The sequence below is a fragment of the Acomys russatus genome, chromosome 22, assembly GCF_903995435.1.
Source record: "Acomys russatus chromosome 22, mAcoRus1.1, whole genome shotgun sequence".
Taxonomy (NCBI): Eukaryota; Metazoa; Chordata; class Mammalia; order Rodentia; family Muridae; genus Acomys; species Acomys russatus.
The window spans coordinates 24821415-24844013 of NC_067158.1; the positions used below are offsets into that span (position 1 = coordinate 24821415).

Sequence of the window (22599 nt, forward strand, 5' to 3'; positions counted from 1 at the left end):
TGACGTCGCTCTGGTCTTCTGTTTGGTTCTGAGCTCCTGGTGTGACACATCCCTACTGATATCCTGGGATCGATCATTCCAACCCTAACGTCTCCTGGGTCTGATCTTACGATTTGCTATTGTCATGGCTACAGGCATGAGGACTGGTGCTCTGTGTGTCTTAGGCTGGTGACCACATGTTCCTGAGGACACATTCCAGTACAGTCTTATGTTCCTTGACCCAAAGTTCCTCTGATGTTACCCTCCAGGGAACTTTAGAGAACACCTCTTTCTTTTTTCTTTCTTCTTTCTTTCCTTTTCTTATCTTAGACAAGGTCTCGCTCTTAACACACTATGTAGCCCAGGCTATCCTCAAACTCATGGACGTCCTGCTATCTAATCTCCTTAAATGCTTAGGGAAAGCTTTTAACCAAGGTTTCTCAGGTCTTCATGACAACCTCCAAACTCTTGGTGGGAAGCGGGCCTGGCATCTGACTCTGGAGCCATCGGGGGTAAAGGTCTCAGCCAGTCAGAAGAGAAGTCCACCAGAGTCCCCTGGAAGCAAAAAGGACAACTTCTTCATATCTGAGCTGATGGAACAGGGCTAGGAGGGTATCCCCGGAGTGCTGCCTAGCCTGGGGCTAGATGCTAGAGTGACTTCGGATAGGAGGAAGATGGGGCAGTCCTGACACAGGAGAAGGCCCTGGCAGATCAAAGTGAGCCCTCAAGGCCGCTTCAGTTTGCATCTGGGATGTCTACAAAGCCCATGTGTTAAGGTTGGTCCACTAGAGTGGCACTATGAGATGGTGAGACCTCTTGGGAGTCCTGAAGTCATTGGGAAGCACCCTTGGGTAAAAAAGCCTTCCTCCCTTCCAGCAGCAGGGCAAGTGGCTTGTTCTCCTGTGCGCCCCCCTCTCCCCCACCCCACCCCGGCCATGATGCGCTGTCTCGTCTTGGGTTCTGCAGGACCATGTACTGAAATGCTTCAAAACTGAGACAAAACAGATCTTTCCTCTCTGTAAGCTGGCTGTCTCCGATGTTTTGTCACAAAGACAGAAAGCTGACACAAGAGGGATATTTGAGGTTAGGGTGCCTGAGCCAAGGTTCCCAAGAGGCACCCATTCTTAGCCAGCAGAGCTGTTTCTTGGTGGGAAAGAACAGAACAAGGGTCCCCCACAGAAGTGGCAGATCTCTGGGTGCTGCTCTGAATGTCCCCACCGTGCCTGTGGGACAGTCTGGAAGGCATGAGCACTGCTTTCCTGCTGCTCCGCCCCCTACTGTTGGTTCCTGACTCCGCAGCCCTGGTTACCCCGAGTCAGCCTCCTCAGCACCCATGCCCACGTTGCAGCCATGACATCGCTGCAGAGACTTGTGAGCCCTCCTTGTATGTATCCAGGTGCACCTGTGCTCCAGGGTGTCCAGGGGAGAGGACACCTTCTGGTGTCTGCTGAGAACACAGCCTTTATTCAAATGCAAAGGGATCGGTGACACAAAAGCGCCAAGTTTCCAAAACTGCCCCTCTTCATTTATTCCTCCTGTGGTCACCCCTGTTTGAAGCCGAGAGCGCTGTGAAGGTTACATCCTTGGCCTCCGGGAGCAGGTGTGGTGGCAGCAGGTCTGAGGTATCTGACAGCAGTGTGGTTGTGGGGCTCACAGGCTTAGAGTATCCTTTCTCCTGTTCCTGGCATGCCTGCTCTCTGCATCAAAGGCAGCCTCCCACCGCAGTAATAAATTACAAGGGACATTGTGTAGAGCAGACCCATGGGCCCCAGGGATCACGCAGTGGGAGAGGCAGCCTGTCTCTTACCTGCCACTGAGGGCCTCTGTGTCAAGAGCATCTGTCAGCCCAGGATTGGTGGGAAATGGTACAAAACTGCCCAAGCTCTTATCCTGCCTCTCAACCTTTTGTGGCCCAGATCTGAGTCTGAGGTTTGCAGGGGTCCTAAGGGCTAGCTACCGGACTCTGGCTTTAGACGCAGTTATCAGGGGCACACTCAGTCTCTTCTTCAAGCTCAGGGCAGGGGGTCCCATTGTTAGCAGGCTGAACACGGACGTAACGAGTTCTGCTCTTGGCTCCCAGCTTCCCACATGGTCCTCCACACAGTCCCCAGGATGACCACAGGGACACCTCGCAGTCCAGCGGCGTCTCTGGAACTGGACAAAGCACAGGGAGACCCAATGTGAGTACGATGTAAGGAGACACTCAGGAAAAAAAAAAAAAAAAAAAGCAGAAGGGACTACCCCCATACGAGCAGGCATCCCAGAAAGCAACTCTGCTCCAAAGTCCAGGAGAAACACGTGCTTTTCTCAGGCAATGAGGAGCAAGATGCATGATGGGTACCAGGGACACAGACTCAAACAACAGCCAGATGACTGGCTGCAGCTGTGCCTTTCTAGACATGAGCTTCAGAGTAATGTGTAACAGCGCGAGTCCTGGGATCTTAGCAGCTGCGGAAGAGGTATTGCAACAGTGGGGACCTCTCTGAAGGGAGGTGGCTCTCTGGCCACAGTGACCTTCATAACTGACATTTCTGAAGTCCTACGAATGCCAGGAAAGCCTTTGAGCCATGGAACCTTACTCCTCCACGAGGCTCAAACATTTTCAGTAGTTCCTTTTTATTTATGTCTCCTCTGTTTCCATCATATTCAACATTTAAAAGTAATCCAATTGGAGCTATGGCTAAATGACCTGGTAATTTTCATCTTCCAGGTCAAAATGCAGATGTCCCTAGATCCAACACATGCTAAACCAGCCAGCCGGGCCAGGGGAGAGCAATCACTCACAGAGCTCAGTTCCCACCGCTGCAGTCATGGGAGGGCAAGGTAGTGCCAGCAGCAGCAGAGGGGCTAGCAGCTCCCAGGGCAGGGCTCCATTATTCATGAGTCCTGCCTTCATGCTGAGACCGACACCCCTCCCCCCGCCACCTCCCCCACCTCCACCCCCAGACAAGTCAGATGTTGGAAGAGCTCAGAAAGGAACATAAGGAGGTTGGGGATGTTGGATATAGTACCTGGAATATTCTAGTAGATGCAATAGGCCTCTCCTAAAATAGCCCCCTCCACAGAAGAAAGGGTGGAACAGGGCCCATAAAGACCCTTTGGAAAGATGAACAGATCCAATCTTTGCCTAGAACCTTGCCCAAGAGTAAGGATTCCAGGCAGACTAGCCTGGATGAGATTCCTGCGTCCCCATCATCCATACGGGGCTAGAGGCCTGAGTCCTTCCCAGCTCCCTGACAGTGAAGTCGCAGCTGAGACTCAGCTTGAGCTGTGAATGCTTCAAGCAGCCCTGGTCTGCAGGGAGAGCTTCCCAAACATGATTCTTGGACCCTGCAGATCCTCGTGAGAAGCAGACCTGAGATGCCCCAATGTGTGACCAGAAGTGAGAGAGGTGCAGGCATGGGCCTGGTGCGAGCTGCCCAGAGAGCAGTCACCCTAGGCAAGGACTGGCCTCTGCTGTTGAAGAGCTAAGAGTAGCAAGAGAAACTCGTGTGAGGCATGCCAGGCACTCTGCCCCTACCCCGCTGACAGGCTGTGGTCATGAGGACATGGGGGAATTAGGTAAAACACATCAGGCGCAGGTGTGAGAAGGCAGATTTCCCTCAAATTCCCTGTCACCAGAGATGTGGTCCCTAGCCAGGACAGAGGGCTGCATCCACTCCTGTGCTTTCCTCCCCATGTCACCTTGCACCTGCTGAACTTTCCTGCCCTTTCTCTGCAGTGTCCCCTGCATTTCGATCATGCTAGCTTCCCAAGGCCTGACTAGATGGCTAATCACCCCAAGGGCAAGGCAAATGGCTCCAATGGCCTGCCTGCATGGGGCTCTTCCCACAGACCATGTCTGCCTAGGGGTGATGCCACTGCCCAGTGTTTACAGGACTATCCATCAAGAACAGGGGTGGGGGTGGGGTGAGAGAGACATACATCAAATGCCTGTGCTACATAGTCCAGCAAGCTCATCGTCCTGCCTGACTTTGGCCTTGCCAATGAGACAAAGCAGAGACCCTCCCTCTTAAGTTGTCAGGAAAATGAACTGGCTGCTGAACACCCTTCAGCTACTGGCAGTGGTAGAAATGGCTCTGACACTTGGTGGGGCTTGGCTGATCCTAGTTCCTTATGAAAATGAGACTTGGCTGTCTGGGGGGGCCGGGTTCTTGCCCATCCTGGAGCCTTCCAACAGATGGGAGGCACACTCAACCCTTCCAGTGTTAAGGACTGGGGAAACACAGCGGCAGACGGCCCAATCATTCTCTGTGCCCTCCTGCAAGGGCTGCTAGGAACTGGAGCTTCCCGGAAGGAACTATTACTCTCACCCTCCATGCACAGCTCCCTCAGCTCCCCTGAGGGACTAACTAACACCCAAGGTGCCCATTAACAGACTCGCAAGTCACTCACACAAAGGTAAGAACCCTGGACTGGCTCTGATGGGAATTCTGCACTGGCCGGGGCCAGGCAGGGCCCGAGGCCCCATGGGAGTGTCATCAGTGTGTTGCTTCCACCAATGCCCTCTGATACCCTGGCTAGTGGAGGCACAATTGAGACCTCCCTCAGTGGATTCTCACGTCCACCTCCATCAGCTGTGACACGCAGCTCCCTGGGTGCATTTCTGATGCAAACTGCCTCTTAACTACGTCTGGGCTCTTTCCCCATTGTTCAACGTGCTTCAACAGCAGATATTGTCAAAGTTTTATCTACAGTGTCTGAATCCACCAAACCCTAAACCTTCAAATTTTTAGTACCATCTCCTAAAGAGTGATGAGAATCCCCCTCTGAAATTGCTCAGGCTCAAGTTTCCTGTGGCCTTAGATAGGCCTGGGAAATTCTGCAGACTCTTAGGGACTATGTCAGAGACAAAGGCTGACCTGTCACAGAGGGAACTCACATGGTGTCCCTTATACCGGGGTGAGCTTTGGGGCCTAGCATATGACCCTAGATGACAAACACCCAACAGGGTCCAGGGCACAGCTGTGGCATCTCTCCTCGATTCAGACAGTGGTGATATGAGAGCTCCAGCCTGCCTTCCCAGCCTGCGGCTTGCCTCTTTCTGCTAGCCTGTCCACGTGGGGCCAGCAGATGGGAAACCCGCAAATCACCTGAGAGGCTGTCCACAATTTCATTGCCCCTGCTGGCCAGGTCCAGGGCAGGTGGGGCAAAGGCTCTGGGACTCTGCCGTAGCCGCACGAAGGTCACCTTGGCGATGGGAGGCAAGGACTTGAGGCGTGGGTAGTAGAAGGAATTTGCTGGGTGACTGGGTGAAGAGGCTGTTATCTGCAGGAAGTAAGAGGAGAGGGGGTCGGGAAGCCCACGCTCAAGTGTGTGTTTGGCCTCCTGAGTCGGGACCCAGCATCAAGCAGGACAGTGCCAGCAAACAGTCCCAACTTGCCTCTCATCTGAGTGACTCTCAAGCCCAGCATAGCTGGAGGTGCCCACATGGCCTCTCCCCATGACTGAGGAATCACTTCAGTCTCCCAGCGGCAACACTGCAGCTTAGCTGAGACACTTGTCTACAGAACTCCTGCTTAAGCAAGCAGGCACACACGCCTCCTCAGCGGGAAGGAAGGTCTGTGCAAGGCCCCTTTTCCTGCTCCTCTCTCTACAGTACTGCCCAGGCAGGACAGCATTCCACTGGTAACCTGAAGGCACCAGAAGCAGGATTGTTCTCTAAGGAGCAGCCCAAGGTGGGGGTGCCCAGCAGTCCACCTGGGGCAGGCCAAAACCTGTGCTCTGTCCTGTAAGCAACAGCCTTACAACCAGGCCGGCCACCTTCTTCATCCCACCCGACTCAGAGACCAGAGCTGCCTGTACAGGAGTGACCACGCAACTTACGCAGTGAGGAGCAGGGGCCGAAGGCAACTTACTTCAGTCACTGTGTCCTGAGGGATGGTTGCAAAGTTGGGGGAGGAGAAGGTGAAGCCGCTGTCTGTCCCCGCATCATGGGGGTAAAGATCAAGGACCACCCGCTCCTTCCAGCGGCCTCCCTCACACAGGTCCAGACTGTCAATGCCCACAAACCAGTCAGGGCTGGGGACGATGCGGACCACGAAGGACACCTGGATGGGACCAGAAGGCTCAGCAGCGGCAGCCTCAGGCCATACTTCCCTTGGGGGGGGGGGGGCTAGCCATGGCTTACCAGCGAGTGCCTAGGGTGCACTTCTAGCTCTGTAGAAGTCTGCCCGGTACCACTAAGGACAGCAGGAGCTGAGAACACCGCGTGCACGCTCTGGAGTTTCTCTCCTGCGGCTTCGATCTCTTTCATCAGGGCCCAGGCCTCACCCCGCTCAGCGAAGTCCCTCATCCCATTGCTGACGTACTCGCTCTTCCTCCACATGCTGTAATCAGAGCTGTGAGCTGCCCCTGTGCAAAGGCCTGACTGCATGAGTAGCCAGCCCGGGATGGGTAGCAGCCCAGCTATAGGTTTCAATCCCACGTGGCCGTCCCCAGTGGACACCATGTCCCTCCCTTTGCCCCCCCCCCACCCCCCATTCAGCTCCCTGGTTGAATGGTAAGGAGCCACATCCACTCCTAACACAGACAGACAGTGATGTCCTTTATGCTTATGTAGCTAGGACACCTTGCTAGGTGACTGATGCCCCACCAGCCTTCTGGCAGCCACTCTGTCCCCCACCAGCCACCAGTACAGTGGGTATTCAAGAAGTGTCTTTTGTGTTGGAAGTTTCTCAGTGGAAAATGACCTGTGCTGTGTACTGTGAAGCCAGCAGGTACTGCTCCCTTCCTGCTAGCCTCCTGGATGGGGTGGAAGGAAGAAGGGTTCCCTTACCCAGCAGCGAGGACCACTGTGCAGGGGGCCGGAACAGAGGGTACTGCTTGGGGAATGCCGTCTGACTCCACTTGCCAATGAAAGCGACGCTGTATCTGGCTAGAGGCCGGGCTGTACAGACAGATTCTCCTGCCAGCGGCTGGCCTGTGGTGGAGCCTAGTATGGCCAGGAGGAAGGCCCAAAGAGCTCTGCCCAGGGAGAAACTCGCGTTTTCCATCACCTACAGCAGAAGGAAAGAAGTGTTGGCACCTTTAGTCCCAAGAAGCCCCCTGCCCACCCAGCCCCAGAAGAGAACAGAAAAAACAAAAACAAAAACAAAACCTCCTATATGGGTAAGATGCCTGCAAACACACCCCTGGGTGCCCAAAATGTTCCTGCGAGAGTTTCCAAGATCCCATCTAGGGAAAAGAAGGACACCAGGTTACAGAGTACATAGTGTCACTGCCTGTCTGCAGGAACCTCAGTGTGATTTATAGACCACAGTCCCCAGGATCATGGCCTAAGGGATAAAAAATAAAATTAAATTAAAAAACAAAAACAAAAAAAACTCAACAGGCTTACAGCTACCTCTGCCAGGTGCAGCACACAGGAGCCCCACACCTCCTGGCTTCTCCACATTGTGTCTCCACTGCTGTGAGGTGTGCCTGGCTGTCATGTATGCTTCATGTATGCTATGCACGTACATGGATCAGCAAAGCTCAGGTCATGCCCAGCCCTCAGGGTGGTCTCTGGTCTGGGAGCCCCAGGCCCTCTTTGGATATGTAGACAGCACTCACCTGGCAGGAGCTGCTGGGCTGTCAGCTGCAGGACTGATCCCAGGGCCCAAGGTCAGTGCCGACCAACAGATAGGTCCCAGTTCCTCCTGTCTTCCTCCTCAGTGCCTGGCCCCAGAAAGTGGCAGGAGGGGCTTGAGCCAAGGAAGCAGAGGCTTTCCGGCTCTGAGTTGCTCTTCTCAACCTTCCCACAAGTTCTGACTGCTGTGACCCGCTCAGGGCTGAGCTCACTCTCCGCCCCCTCGGGCTAACTGCTGCCCTGCCACACCCCTTTCTTTGTCTTTCCCTCTGCCTTCTCTCTCTCTCTCTCTCTCTCTCTCTCTCTCTCTCTCTCTCTCTCTCTCTCTCTCTCCCCCCTCCTCTAACAAGCGTCTTCTGGTCTTCTCCGTGGTGCTGCAAGGGGCTCTGTGTTCAAAGATAGTCTGGGGCTAGAGCCCACATTGGTGCCTGTCTGAACTTTGCCACACACGTGACCAGATGCGGCCCACATTCTCCACCTGACAAGTGTGTATGTGTTGGGGAAGGGGGCGGGGTGCTGAGAAGCCCCAGGCCTAACAGCTCAGCTGTAATAATAGGCTTTGGAGCTCTGGGTTTTCTTACTGGGGTCTGGGCTATGGAGCAGTAAGGACCTACACTGCCAGCCAAAGGAAATCACTGGTGCACTTCCTCCTGGCCTCCAGGCCAGGGGTTCCTTCTTTGGACAAGGTAGTAGAGTCTGGCATTTACTACAGTTCAGTGTCAGGGAAATACTTTAAAACTACCATGGAAGCCTGGAAACTGGGGGGGGGGGGGGGGGAGAAGAGTGGGGACAATCTAACTCAGCCACTGCTGGGTCTCCACACAACCAAAATAGCCAGAGAGCTGTTCCAAACCACATTCTGGGTTTTGGAACAAGTTACCGTTTCACTGTGAGACAGACAGTGAGAGAGAATAAATAGAGTCAATGGGGGCTAGAATGCAAACAAAGCAAATGACTTCACCCTCATTTCAAATAGATAATGCGGCCACAGAGCGCTGACTGTGAGCGCAGCGTTTAGGCTCTGGTCCTAGAGGCCAAAGACAAACTGCCCCGGCACTTCTCAACCTCTTGGTAGGGTAGCACTGGCTTCCTGGCTTAAGAGTCACCAAGAACCCTAAGGCTTCTTTCTGTGTGGGATCTTGCTGTTCGTGCTTATCAAGTCATGGCAAGTACAAAGAACATGTAACTCGCTTGAAACAACTGAGCTATTTTGTGTTACCAGCAGTTGCACAATGGCTTAAGCTGAGCAGTAAGATCAGAAACTCTGCATGGCTCATCAGTAAGCAGTACAACTTCCACTCCTGCCTGGCTGGGGAGAAGATGCTCATCTGATGGATGCAGAGTGAAGCCATGAAGACAAGTAAGACCTGAGTAGGCATTAGAACAAGGACTTTCTTCCCCCTTTCAGATAAAGGTGCCCTAAGGCAGCTTGGAAAAAAATCCCACTGTCCCTCGACAGAGATCAGGTATAAACAGACGCTCTCGTGGGATGGACTTGACTTTGTAGACCCTGAAGGATCTTTACCATGCCACACAAACACCGGCCTTTGAATCAAAGGCCTCTTTTCTCCTAGCCTGCCCTGTGTTCCGGGGCTAGTTATGGACCAGGATTGTCATGGCATCCAGGTTTCTCACTTCCAACAAGAGTGGCAGGGGCTGCAGGGGACAGGTCACTCACAGTGTTCCTGGAGAGGGGCTACAGGGACAGGCCACTCACAGTGTTCCTGGAGAGGGGCTACAGGGACAGGCCACTCACAGTGTTCCTGGAGAGAAGCTGCAAGGAACAGGCCACTCACAGTGTTCCTGGAGAGGGGCTGCAGGGACAGGCCACTCACAGTGTTCCTGGAGAGGGGCTGCAGGGACAAGCCACTCACAGTGTCCTGGAGGGGCTGCAGGGACAGGCCACTCCAGTTTCCTGGAGAGGGCTGCAGGGGACAGCCACTCACATGTTGCTGGAGGGGCTGCAAGGGACAGGCCACTCACAGTGTTCCTGGAGAGGAGCTGCAGGGGACAGGCCACTCACAGTGTTCCTGGAGAGGGGCTGCAGGGACAGGCCACTCACAGTGTTCCTGGAGAGGGGCTGCAGGGGACAGGCCACTCACAGTGTTCCTGGAGAGGGGCTGCAGGGACAAGGCCACTCACAGTGTTCCTGGAGAGGGGCTGCAAGGGGACAGGCCACCAGTGTTCCTGGAGAGGGGCTGCAGGGACAGGCCACTCACAGTGTTCCTGGAGAGGAGCTGCAAGGGACAGGCCACTCACAGTGTTCCTGGAGGGGCTGCAGGGACAGGCCACTCACAGTGTTCCTGGAGGGAGCTGCAGGGGACAGGCCACTCACAGTGTTCCTGGAGAGGGGCTGCAGGGACAGGCCACTCACAGTGTTCCTGGAGAGGAGCTGCAGGGGACAGGCCACTCACAGTGTTCCTGGAGAGGGGCTGCAGGGGACAGGCCACTCACAGTGTTGCTGGAGAGGGGCTGCAGGCGCCAGCACCGCCTGTGCTTTTTAAGCAGGTGGATGGTACGCACATGAAGACAAACACATTTTCCTCCCCTATGTGTGCAGCATCCTTAGGTGCAGCCTTAGAGCTGTACATAGAGCTGGCAAGGCCAGTCTCCACCTACAGGAAACTGGGCTCCTGCTAAGCCAGGAGCTGCTGTGGGCAACTTCAGTCCAGCTCCTGCCCCATGTCCAGTGGGGCTCACTCCATCCCACAGGACAAAGCAGTGGCTAACAGCCCCAGCCCAGAGCAGCAGGAGGCTCCTCTCCCAGCCTCAAGTCCATGAGTCTGTATGACGTGGGTATCCACTGGTTTATGCAGTGGGAATGGGCCAATACCAGTCTCCTCCAAGCAGGCTTGCAGCTGCCAAGCCAGAGCTGCCCCAGAAGAACTCCCCTTAGTGGTGGCAGTGTCCTCTAAAAATAAATTGCTAAGAAGTTCCGTGGACATGACGGGGCATGGAAAAGACTCTGGCAGAACAATGGCTCTTTCAGGACCTACCTACACCCCTCCCTAGGTGTGGCACAGGCCCCCAGGCCTGACCTGGGTAGCAACATGCTCCTAAACCATCTCTTGCTGACTCAAGCTTGGGATCTCCACCCATAGAATGGCTGCCTCCTGCAGTGCACACAGGCTGCAGGCAGATATGGCTGCCAGGTGTCCCGGCTCTGAATTAACAGCTTGCCCTCAGATACTATACAATCCAGTCCCCCACAGACTCACACACGTCCACACACGTCTGCTCACTGGCTCCAGCCTGGCTCCATGATATGTGTTCTGTATACACACGCTCTCTAGAGGCTGTGTCCACTCTTGGACAGTATTCCCAGCCTGGGGCCACCAGACTGGCTGTCTCACGAGCTCCCCTTTCCCTTCTCTGCTGGGCACTGAGCATTCCCAGCACTGGGCCTTTGCTTGCAGTCCCTCTCCCTAAAGAGAGCTCTTCCAAGTTGGCTTCAGGTCTCAGAGAGAGCCCTGCAGCCATCCCAGGCCAGAGGCACCTCTGCTCACCCACACTAGCCTTCCAGCCTACTGTATGGCTTTACTTTCCATCTCCTGCAGAGGTGGGTAATCCATCCCAGCCTTGTAAGTAGCCCAAGCTTTGCTGCAGGATGTTAAGTGCTCGCAGAGGCATTAGCAGGCAGGAGGCAGTCTCTGGACCAGGCTTCTGGGCACAGTTTCCAGCGCTATGCAGTCAACTGGGCTGCAAAACTGGCTGCTCGCCCAACCAGCTCAGGAACTTGTCCCACAGGGCATTGCTGCCCAGCTGCCTCCCTTGCTCCTCCTCTTCTGTCTTCCATGCCACTATTCTAGGTCAGATTTCAAATAGCACCTCTGACTCAAAGCCTGAACTATATCCAGGAAAGCAGTCCTGGGGTCAGCCTTGTGGCCTTTGCTTTCTTGGGAAACACCTAGGAAGAAAGCGAGAGCCAGAAGCCTCAATACCCACAGCACCCATCCCTTTCTACTTGCCTTAGTTTCTGAGCTAATTCAAGTGGGGCTACTTGCAGCTGCTCCCCATATGTGAGAATAAGCAATGCAGCTAAGCAACCCTAGAAGGAACACTGAACATATGCCCCACCCACCCCCCACACACCCCCACCCACCCCACCCCATCCCCACCCCCAAGTCAGCACAGCAACTCTTCCCCTCCTGCAGGAGACCAGGCCATACCTGGCATGCGACAGATCTGGAGGGGACCTGCCGATGCTGTGTGGTCTAATACAGATGTTCTCCTTCCACTGGGCAACAGTTGGCCTCCTTTAAATGTGAACTTGGGTCAGCGAAATGACTACTAAAGCCTAGTGACCCGAGTCCAATCCCTAAACCCATGTAAAGGTGAAAAGTGAGAACCATTTCCCAAAATTCTTCTCATGAGATTCCCCCACAGTAGAAAATAAAATACAATAAAAGTGGGCCTGGCCATCTCTAGTAGCATTTGCCATAGTATCTCTTCACATCTGATGTAAGATGCCAGGACCTCGGCAACAATGAGAGAGTCAGGGCACCTGAGAACTCTCCATCAGGACAACAAGAAAACTGACCAAATGTCTGGGACAGGGACAGCACTTGGTGTATAAACTGATGACATGACCACTCCAGGGTATGGCTAAAGGGAAGGCTTTTGTCATGAGAGAGAGAGAGAGAGAGAGAGAGAGAGAGAGACATTGACGAGGAAGGAGAGAGAGAGAGAGAGAGAGAGAGAGAGAGGGTGTGTCAGAAGCATATGGAAGAATCCAGAGCAGAGAGAGAGAGAAGTAGACTGAACATGACCAGCTAAATGGACATGGCCAGGGCTACCTGCAAGACAAGGGAGACCAGCAGGACATAGAGAACAGAGAAAACAGAAAGAGAGAAACAGAAACAGAGAGAGGAGACAAGGAGGGGGGAGGGAGAGAGAGGCGCAGTGAGAACAGCCAAGTGCTATAAGGAAGATAAGTAGCTGGGGGGAGTTAGGGTACTAGGGGAGGTGGGGACAGCAGGGTGCTAGCATGGACTTTGAAATGTGTGACAGGTACTTGTGGCACTGAGGAAGGCTGGAGGCCAGCCCGTGCTTTGATGTGCTCATAGGTGCCACAGGTAAGCCACATGTCCCTTCTGCCACAGGTAAGGGAAACTACTCCTTTTGGCAGATGGGAACCAGTTTCACACGCTCCTGGGGAAGACCGGCTTTTATCTAACCAACAGAAATCCTTCCCTAGTCTGGAATGAGCACATTTCAGGATATCTGGACTGCCTTTTGGAGTTTGGGAAATTGGTGTTCCCTTGGGCCCTGACACTTAGTAGACCAAGGCAGGCAGATCTCTGTGAGTTCAAGGCCAACCTGTTCTATGTACCCAGCTCCAGGCTAGCCAGGATGGCGTAGTAAGACTCTGTTTCATAAAATTAAAAAAAAAAAAAAAAAAACCCAAGGAAGAAATGCCTGGGCAGGGTTGGGGTGCTTTGGAAATTAACCAAAGGCTGCAACAGTAAATAGGAAGTTATAATGTCAAGAAAATGGAGAAGGGGGTAAACTTTTAACTACCTCAGACCCAAACTTTCTCTCCATTAATATAGGAACTATAGGTTGGAAGCATTGGGTAGCATGGGGGTGGAGCCCTCTCAAAGCATCATCTCCAGAAAACTGTTTTTAACTCTCCTTCTCTGGCAGGTCCACTGTCTTTATTTGACTTGATTCTGAGCACATGCGCCCGCGCACACGCACACGCTCACACACGTGCACACCACTGTTGAAAACAACTATGGGTAATGATCAGGCAGTTGCCCAAGGGGATTGGCTAAAAAAAACAAAAAACAAAAAACCCTAGACTGAAAAGCGTGGAGGAGGGAAGCACACAGGAACCTTTGAGAACTTCCAACATATCCCCAAGAACCCAGAAGACCGCACACACCACGAGGTCAGGAAATGCCAATACTCAGGAAAGGCCTGACAGGGTCCCTGAGTTCTCATCCCAGGCTGACCTTGAGGCTCTTTGTAAGCAGGAAGTGGGGGCCAGTGCCCTTGTTAAGTGCCCGGCTGAGTGTTTCAAGCATGTCCCCACATACATAGAAAACCCCAGAACTGGGAGAGTCACTGATTCCAGACATCTTCAGTGTAGTAATTAACTGACCACCAAGTTACCCAAGGAAAGACCTTATGGCCACACGTGGCAAAGAGTACAGATATTTCAGACTAAGTCACTAGAGGAACCACAACAGATAGCAAGCGCAGAAGAGCGGAAGGATCTAATTTCCACAGTTGTTAAATTACTCTCTCTAGATGGTTCAGGTTCCAACAGAAATGTACAAAACACGCAAAAACAGAAGGAAGCACGGCCATACACAGAGGGCAGGAAAGCGGCTATAGAGCCCTACTGAGGAAGCCCAGGCCTTGGACACACTCACTAAAGACTTTAACAGTCCTAAGTGTGCTCAGAGATCTAAGAACCAGGCACGGTGGCTCACACCTCCCGTCCTAGCTCTTGGGAGGCAGAAGTAGGATTTCCACAAATTTCAAGCGAGGCTCTTCTATATGACAAGTTCCAGGTCCACCTGAGCTACGTAACAGGGTCCTGCCACAGCCTGCCTCCATCGCACCGAGGAAGCTACAGCTGATAACGTGTGAGTGATGCCTCACCACGGAGCAATGTCGCCGAATGGTAGAAATTACAGAACAGCGTAAATCTTGAACTTGAAAAGTATGGTAACTGAGTCATACTTTTCACTACAGGAGCTCAGCAGGAGATCTGAGAAGATGGAATTAAAAGTCCATAAAAGGAATAGGTCAACTGAGATCATCCAGGCTGGAAAAGAAAAGAAACACAGGATAATGAAAACTAAACAAACACTAGGGACTCGCAGGGAAGCGTAAAACACAAACAATTGCATAGCTGAAGCCCCAAAAGGAGGAGGGGAGATGGAGAGCGTTTATGTGAAAACCACAGCTCTCGTCTTAAAGGGAGTGATACACAGTTTATTCTGGGGACATTTTGGATGACCGTGGCTCCAGAAACACAGATTTAGGTTACCGCAAAGTCCGTGTTCCTACGTGAGAGTTATTTTGCAAGGTTTTTTTATGGTTTTACAGAACAAAAATTGTCATAAACCAGGGCAGCTTTAAAAGACATTGGTGGGTACACCAGAGAAGTGGAAACAGTGAAATGGGGCAGCTATTGTATAGGCCCAAGATGGTATTTGACAGCATTCTTAGCTCTCAGATAGGTGGAAGCTAGTGTTCTGCTAAGTTAAAGCTTCTAGGAAGGGGCACATGCCTGTAATCCCAGGGCTTGGGAGGCAGAAGCAGACGGATCTGTGAGTTCAAAGCCAGCCTGGTCTACAAAGAGAATCCAGGACAGTCAAGGCTACACAGGGAAACCCTATCTTTAAAAAAAAAAAAAAAAAGCTTCTAGGAAGTTTTCAATTATTATCACAAGATGTTAGTTCTAAGTTAATAGCCTCTAAGAGGTTTTTACATATTATCCCGAGGTGTTAGTTCAGATACGAAGTGGGGAAGGAACGGATGTTCCAGAAGCTAAAACTAGCCCAAGATAAAGTAATTAGTCAACCGAGTCTACAAAATCCCAATCTCTCCACGGGACTGAAATTCCAGCCAGTCCATCAGCCTCAGCAGACACAGGCTTCTTCCAAGGAGCTTTTTTTTTTTTTTTTCTTTGTTCACAGCCAGACACAGTTTCTTTTCAGGAAATTTTCATTCACAAGAGAAAAATTATGCAAAAAAAAAAAAAAAAAAAAAAAAAAAAAAAAAAAGCCAGCTGAGAATGCCCAAAACTGATGGGGAAAAAAAAGGTAATCTATACATCTAAGACGCTCAGATGATTCTAGATATGGAACGTGCCAAAGGACCCTTACGACGTCACAGTTAAGCATCCTCAAGCCAAAGAATCCTGAATCAGCTGGAGAAAAGCACTCCATCCCGGGCAAGGGTTACTCCGTTAGATTTCATACCTCACCCTCACCGGAAGCCTGGTAAGCCAGTAGGCAATGGGATGCTGAAACAAAGGAGCAACAAGAGTAAAAAAATAAATAAATAAAATAAAATAAAATAAAATAAAATAGCCAAGAGCTCTAGAAAGCACTGTCATTCCACAATAACCCAAACCAGAATCTATTCTTAGGCAAGCTACCCCAAGAGAAAGACTAAAGGGAATCCTTTAGACCCAAACAGAGACAGTAACTCAAAGCCATGTAAAGAAAGAAACAGCACCAAACAGCAGCCAGACAGGAGGCCCTGGGGTGGGAGGCGCAGATAGTGGGCAGGAAGCTGTCTCCAGCACAGACAGCGGGCAGCGTTACACTGGAGAATCTGGCTGGCACACCCACTTTGGAGCTGGGAAGACTATTGAAGGTATGCAACTTCCAGGGGAGACTGGAAAGTGAAATGCAGCTGTTTTCCATAATTAGGAGCTGCCCAGGCCCCGCCACCAGGCAGGTGTGTGTGTGTGTGTGTGTGTGTGTGTGTGTGTGTGTGTGTGTGTGTGTGTGTTTCCTGGTGTAGTCTACACACAGCCTGCAGGAGCTAGGTGGTCACCAAGGACCCTGTCTCCCTGTGCTCTAAACTCAGATATCTAACCGAGGCTATGATCACAGATGCTCATAGACATGGGTGGTCATGGTTGTGTCTCTAATCGTTGCGAGCCCATTGTGATTTGCGCGTTATTCCTTCCGTAGTCTGCGTTCGAACACTTGTATGGTGCGGTATGAGAGGTTGTGGAACGTTTAGCGTATGGGGCGTCATAGCAGAGGTGGATCGCTGAGGGCAGGCCTTGAAGGCTGTGGCCTGGGGCTCTCCTGCCTGTTGTATAAGGTGCCTCCAACACAGGCTCCTACTATAATGAAGCCTTTCTGCCACACCTCCCCCACCATAGTGAGCTGCTAGGCCTTGAAAGTGGAAGCCAAAATAAACTTTCCTTCCTTGTCTGTGTCAGGCATTTTAGTCACAGCAGCATAAAGTAGCTAATATATCCCAGTATTCCAGCTGGCAAGAGCTTTAAAGGGCTGAGGCCTTCCTCTCCTGGCTCCCACTCATCGTCCCTTTTTCCCTCTTTTGGAAGCTCAGACATCAAATATTAGGTTGTTCGTGGGGACTGGATATGTGGGGAAAGTTAAGAAGTGATACTGTAAGTGTTACAGTTCTGAGGGGAAAGTATCCTGGCAGCCAAGAGCCAAGGAATAATACCACAGAGTCACACTGCACAGCAAACCGCACACAAGAGGCTTATTGGGGAAAACACAGGATGATGGCTGCCTCTGCTCAGGCAAGGAGCAGCAAAGCACTGGCCAGGAGGCAGGCTTTGTGTAGGGTTTCTTGCGGGTGGCGGGTTCCAGGGTTACGAATGGTGGGATTTCAGGTCCGGATAGTGAGCTCAGACGTTTTACTTTACAGATACTATGCAAACTGGGAAAGTGGAGGCTCTGAAAAGACCTGAGCAGACAGCTTTGCATGTCAAACTGGCCCTTAGCCCAGAAACAACCTACGACAAACGAACTAGAACAAGTCGATGACAAAAATGATAAACCGTGGGGAGAAGCTGACCATCACAGAACCATGGCATAATTAGACTCAAATCTCTAACTTTAACAACAACAAAATAACACCACCTACCAAAAGAATCCTCAAAGTATTGTACATCACAGGGAGAAAGTAAATAAGAAGTTGTCCATCGAAAAAGGCCCGCAGATGAACTGGCTATACAAAAACTCTACAACAACTGCCCTAAGATGTCCAGAGAACTAAAGTGAGATGAAGAGAAAGCCAACAGCATAATGGGAAAGTGAAACGGATGTACCGGCCTGAGCAGCAGCTCACAAAATATATGTAAGAAAACAATACAGATGAGAACAAGTAAGTTTATCCTAGGGGTGGGCAACTACCCTCCCCCCCCCACCAGAGAATATAATGTGAAACACGCTGGTGACAGAGACTAACTGCCCCTCCTGGGGTCTTTGCAGAACCCATATGTGGCCAGTAGAAAGGTACCCTCCACATGCTGTCCTGGAGCCTATCAGAGCTGGGCTTCCAGCTGCAGCAGCAGGCACAGCAAAGCTAACACAGGGTCACTGGACCTGAGCCAAGCTCAGCAACCCAAGCCAGCCTTTCCAAGATCATCAGGGTAGGAAAATGCACAATAGAATCTCAGTACTGCAGGCACTGAGGTTCAGTACAGAGCAGCTGCAGTACTCAAGGATGAGGAGACCGAATGGCTCATGCAAAATGTCTATGGATTAAGGAGGATGGTGTCTCCAACCCATGCCATCATACCCAAAATACTATTTTGACAAAATAACTGATAGGAGTAATGGTATATTTTCATATTGTATTGATGATTATTAAGAGTTCCTTGTAAGTATCCCCTTAGCTGTTCATGACCAAATGGCACTCATTTGGAATGGATAGCCCTTCAGAGATCCTGCCCTTATCTATGAAATGGCTCCCTACAGCATGCTAACCTTCAAGTGTCTTTCAGATTTGTAAGGACGTCTGGAAGAACAGTAACAGCCGTAATGAGGGAGTGTAAACAAAAGCATCTCCCGTGAATAGAAAAGGGCAATCCTAGGAGCCATAAGGTTGTTGGGTTGAAATTCCAGTAGCGGCCATCACTTAGCTCTCTTTGAATTGTTGGCCAGGTGTGCCCCAGGGGCCTCATGAGCCTGACAGGACTATTGCCATTGCTGCTGGCTAGATGCCAGAGTTAGAAGATAAGGCCCTAGTGCTGAAGATGCCACATAATTTGATTGCAGGACATAGAGAAACACATCTGAGACTGAACTGAAAGCTCCCTCCTTGCTGACGCTATGAAGGCTCATGGGAGAGAATCCTCACTAACTGCCCCGCTCCGCTATGATCCTCATGTGATATGATGCCAACATGTCAGGCAAGGTGTGCCCACTGGTGTCACAGTGGCACTGCTGTTATGACTGCAGCCTACTGCTTACCTGTTGGATTTAAGGTCAGCTCCACATGGGGAAATTCACTTATACTGTAAGCCAGGGCAAAAGCCTGGAACTGGGATATTCATAGGCCCCAGTAAGAAGCACTTGGTATTGTTTTGTTTCTAATACAAAATATTAGAACTGGTGCATTCTGCAAGGTTGCAAATACAAGGCCAATATAAAAAATTCAGTTGTACTTCTGTATAATAGCAATGAAGAGCATGAAAGCAAAATTATGAAAGCCTATTTACATTAAAACGAATAATAAAAGTGAATTTAACCAAGGAAGTATATATTTTTATACTAAAAAACTACAAACTATCATTAGAAGAAATTTGAGAAGACCTAACAAGTAGAAAGACATCTCCTTTCCCCAAATTATTATTAAAATGGCAGTACTCCCTACAGTGACCCACAGATTAAATACTATTCCTGAGAAATTTTCGAGTATTGCTGGGCATGGTGACGCATCCCTTTAATCTCAGCGTTCAAAAGGCTGAAGCCACAAGTTCAAAGCTAGCCCGAGCTACATACAAGACCTTATTTGGAGGAGGGGAGTCAGCTGCTTTTCTTTTTCTTTCTTTCTTTTCTTTTCTTTTTTTTTTTCCACATTAGCCTTTGGACATCCTCCTTTATGCTCCTATTGGTCTGAAGTGCTTGGCTGCCTGCCCGCCTCCCTCCCTTCTCCCCTCTCCCAACCCCTTGACTGATATGCAGTTCTTTGTAGATTGTAGATATGAGTCTTTGGCAGATACACATATGGAGGACTTCGTCTTGGGGTCACCTCTTCAAACTCTTACATATGACTTCTGTTGAACATGAAGTCCTGATTTTTTTTAAAGATTTATTTATTATTTATACAGTGTTCTGCTTGCATGTACGCCTTCACTATAGATGGTTGTGAGCCACCATGCAGTTGCTGGGAATTGAACTCAGGACCTTTGGAAGAGCAGCCAGTGCTCTTAACCTCTGAGCCATCTCTCCAGCCTGAAGTCCTGATTTTAATATGCTCCAATTAATCCATTTTTCCCTTAAGAGCACCTTCCTGGCCAACTACTGTGTGAAGAAATGGGAGGAGGGGAAGAGACAGTTGTTCTGTCCTTGTTCCCTGGCAAGGCCCTCAAAACACAGGGTGAGGAGCACATATGGAACCACAATACACTCCTCCCAGTACCTCAGGCTTGGCTCTATCTACCCTCTCCCTGGCCCAGAGAAGCCCAGAGGCCCAAGGAAGAGCACTCCCCCCTCCCACCCCCGACAACCCCCATCCCTAAGAACCCACTTCCCAGCCTGGAAAGTCTGAGCTGCTACATCTGGTCTCCCACCTCCGCCTGCCTCCCACCACCCTGGCTCACAAGTGTCCTACTTTCCACCCTGCGCAGTGGAAATATGGGTCAGCATTTGCTCACTAAGCCTGGGGCGAGAGCCAGTGAAAGGAAAAACACCAGGCCCAGCTGCCTGGCATAGCCCCATTCCTACAGCAGCCTGCTGCCCACAGTCCAGCTCGGGATGCAGGGCTGTGGGGAGGATGCCCCCAGCTCCAGCTTAGCCACTGCTCTCAGTCTCACATTCGTTTCCTGGCCCCTTACTCCTGATACGGTCCAGAAACAGAGCTGATGATGTGCGGACCACACTAAGGCACTTCTCTGTCCATGTCTTTGTCTCCCTAGAGGTAACTGGACCAGCTGCTGGCCTCTTGCAGGCTCCTGACAGCACAGGTCAGGACTATCAGGTTGTTTCTTAAGATATCAGAAAGGTCATGTGCCCTACAGCTCCCAGCTTGGGGGCCTTCACCACTTCCCAGGGCTCTCAGGGCCTCAGGCTGCCCAAGGGTACCTCACATCCAGGCTCCAGGGCTGCATCCTTGTCCCAGGGCAGCTCTGAAGCAGTGCCTCTTAGACAGCACCTTCTGAAAGGCCCTCATTTGCCCAGAATGGAAAGATGGGCCGAGCTATCTAGAGAAATGCCTGAAGCAAAGGGGTTAAAGCCTTGACCTGGGTCAAACTCAGGGGTGTTCCCTACAGCTGCTAAGCCCTTGCTTTAGCAGCATCTGGCTCCCCTTCCTTCTAGGAATTCTCAGAAGATGTTTCTTTTCTTCTTCTTCTTCTTCTTCTTCTTCTTCTTCTTCTTCTTCTTCTTCTTCTTCTTCTTCTTCTTCTTCTTCTTCTTCTTCTTCTTCTTCTTCTTCTTCTTCTTCTTCTTTTTAAAGCTTATTTTATTGAGATAGGGTCTTGCTGTGTAGTTTTGGATGGCCTGGAATTCAGAGGGATCTATCTGCCTCTTCCTCTTGGGTGTTGGGATTAAAGGTATGTGCCACCATACCCAGGAAAAGATGTTTTTAAAAGTATATGCAGTAAAATTTACTCTTAATGATTCAAAGCAAGGGCTACCCACCAATTCAACACCACGTGAAAGAGAACGTATGGAGGGGTACCCATACCAACGCTGCCTCCTTTGCTGTTTCAGCTCCCTGCAGAGCCTGGTGGAGGATGGAGGGACCAGTCCATTGATAAAGCACTTACACTTGCAGATGCAGAAGAATGAAGTTCCCTTTGCCCCCACTCTGGCTGGCATTCCAACTCTGGCCCCTAAGGCATCATGGCCACTGGAGGCTGTTCTCTCAGCTCCATTACCTGCTTCCCTGTTTTGTTTTGTTTTGTTTTGTTTTGTTTTTCTCTGTGAACCATTAAGCAACCCCTCAGGGTATTTGGTGCATGTTGAGAAAATGCAGGGTGTTTTTTTTTCCTAGGTCCTTCCACAGGGCACCATCTCAGAGGTCAGAGAGATGAGAAGATTTCAGCCTCTTCACACACAGCTGTGTGTCTCCAAGAAGGTGACACTGCCTCTCTGGGCCTCAGCTTTGCCCATCTGGAAGCATGGGGCACTCTATATATCTAATAATCCACCAGGACTTTATGCTTTTTCCATTATCCAATGAAGGCAGCCACTGGAGAAATGCGCAGGAGGGTGTACGGCCATGTCCCCACTGAAGAACCCTGGAATTCCATAAAAAGATGAGGGAGGAAGGGTGATCCTGGGGAGCCTGGGCCATAAACTAATACTCTACTCCCCCTCCCAGGCCTTCCAGAACACAGGGGAAATGCTCTCACTTGCAGCCTCAGAAGCTCTGACAAGGTCCGGAATTCCTCGTGGATTTGGCACAGCATCTAGGGATCCAGCATCCCACACCAGCCCAGAAATGTCCCAAGTAAGCGTGGAGGAGACTAGCACATGTCACCCATATGTCCAATCCAGCAAAAACAGCAGCGCAGCCAACCCAGCGGCCACAAGCCAGACAGTGAGGGTGAGTAGAGTGAGAATCTAAGCATAAGCCGCCAGTGAGACATGTTGATGGGAGCACCGACTCTGACAGGAGTCACCATGGCACAGTGTGCAAGGCCTGCAGGGGTGGAGACGCTGAGGAGAGGGAATGAAGGCAACAGAAAGACAGGTGTACAGCACCAAGGTTCTCATGTCCTCACAGAGGAAGTCGTCCTCTGTCAGTGAACTGAATGTGGTTGGATTTAAATGATTTTATAATCCAGCAAAATTTAGAGTAACTAGAAATATCCCCAACCTTAACCACGCAGAAATGAAGTAGCATGCTTCCAGTGACCGTCGATTTAAAGCAGGAATTCCAGTCTGGACATGTGGACCCGCTAGGAAGCCATGGAAATGGGCAACAGAGCCCTGCACTGGGTAGTCTGTAGTGGAAACACATAGAAAGGATGCTCTATCCATCTTAAGAAAATAAATTGAAGCTGGGCATGGTGGTGTACACCTGTAATCTCAGCACTCGGGGAAACAGAGGCAGAGGGATCACTGTGAGTTCAAGGCCAGCCTGGTCTACAAAGCAAGTCCAGGAAGGCTACAGAGAGAAGCCCTGTCTCAAAAGAACAAACTAAAAGAAACAAAACAAAATAAAAACCAAATAAATAAATAAATAAACCAAAGAGGCAGGGGCAGGTAGAGCTCTGTGAGTTCAAGGCCAGCCTGGTCCACATAGTGAGGTCAGAACATCCAGAGTTACATGGTAAGACCTTGTCTCAAACAAAACAAAACAAGCAAACAAGAGAAGCAAAGCATATTGAAAACAATAAAATGCCTCATGAAAATGAGACAGAG

General features: G+C 50.9%; 1 protein-coding gene across 1 annotated transcript; it reads right to left on the minus strand.

The window, feature by feature from the left end:
- Positions 1-1413: 1413 nt before the first annotated feature.
- On the minus strand, positions 1414-7202 carry LOC127205928 (spondin-2). Its single transcript, XM_051165254.1, has 6 exons — positions 7111-7202; positions 6758-6977; positions 6110-6333; positions 5838-6029; positions 5073-5247; positions 1414-2133 (listed from the first exon to the last, which is right to left on the minus strand). The coding sequence occupies exons 1-6, from the start codon at positions 7153-7155 to the stop codon at positions 1949-1951; spliced, it is 1041 nt and encodes a 346-aa protein (XP_051021211.1). The 5' UTR covers positions 7156-7202; the 3' UTR covers positions 1414-1948.
- Between the last annotated feature and the right edge of the window lie 15397 nt (positions 7203-22599).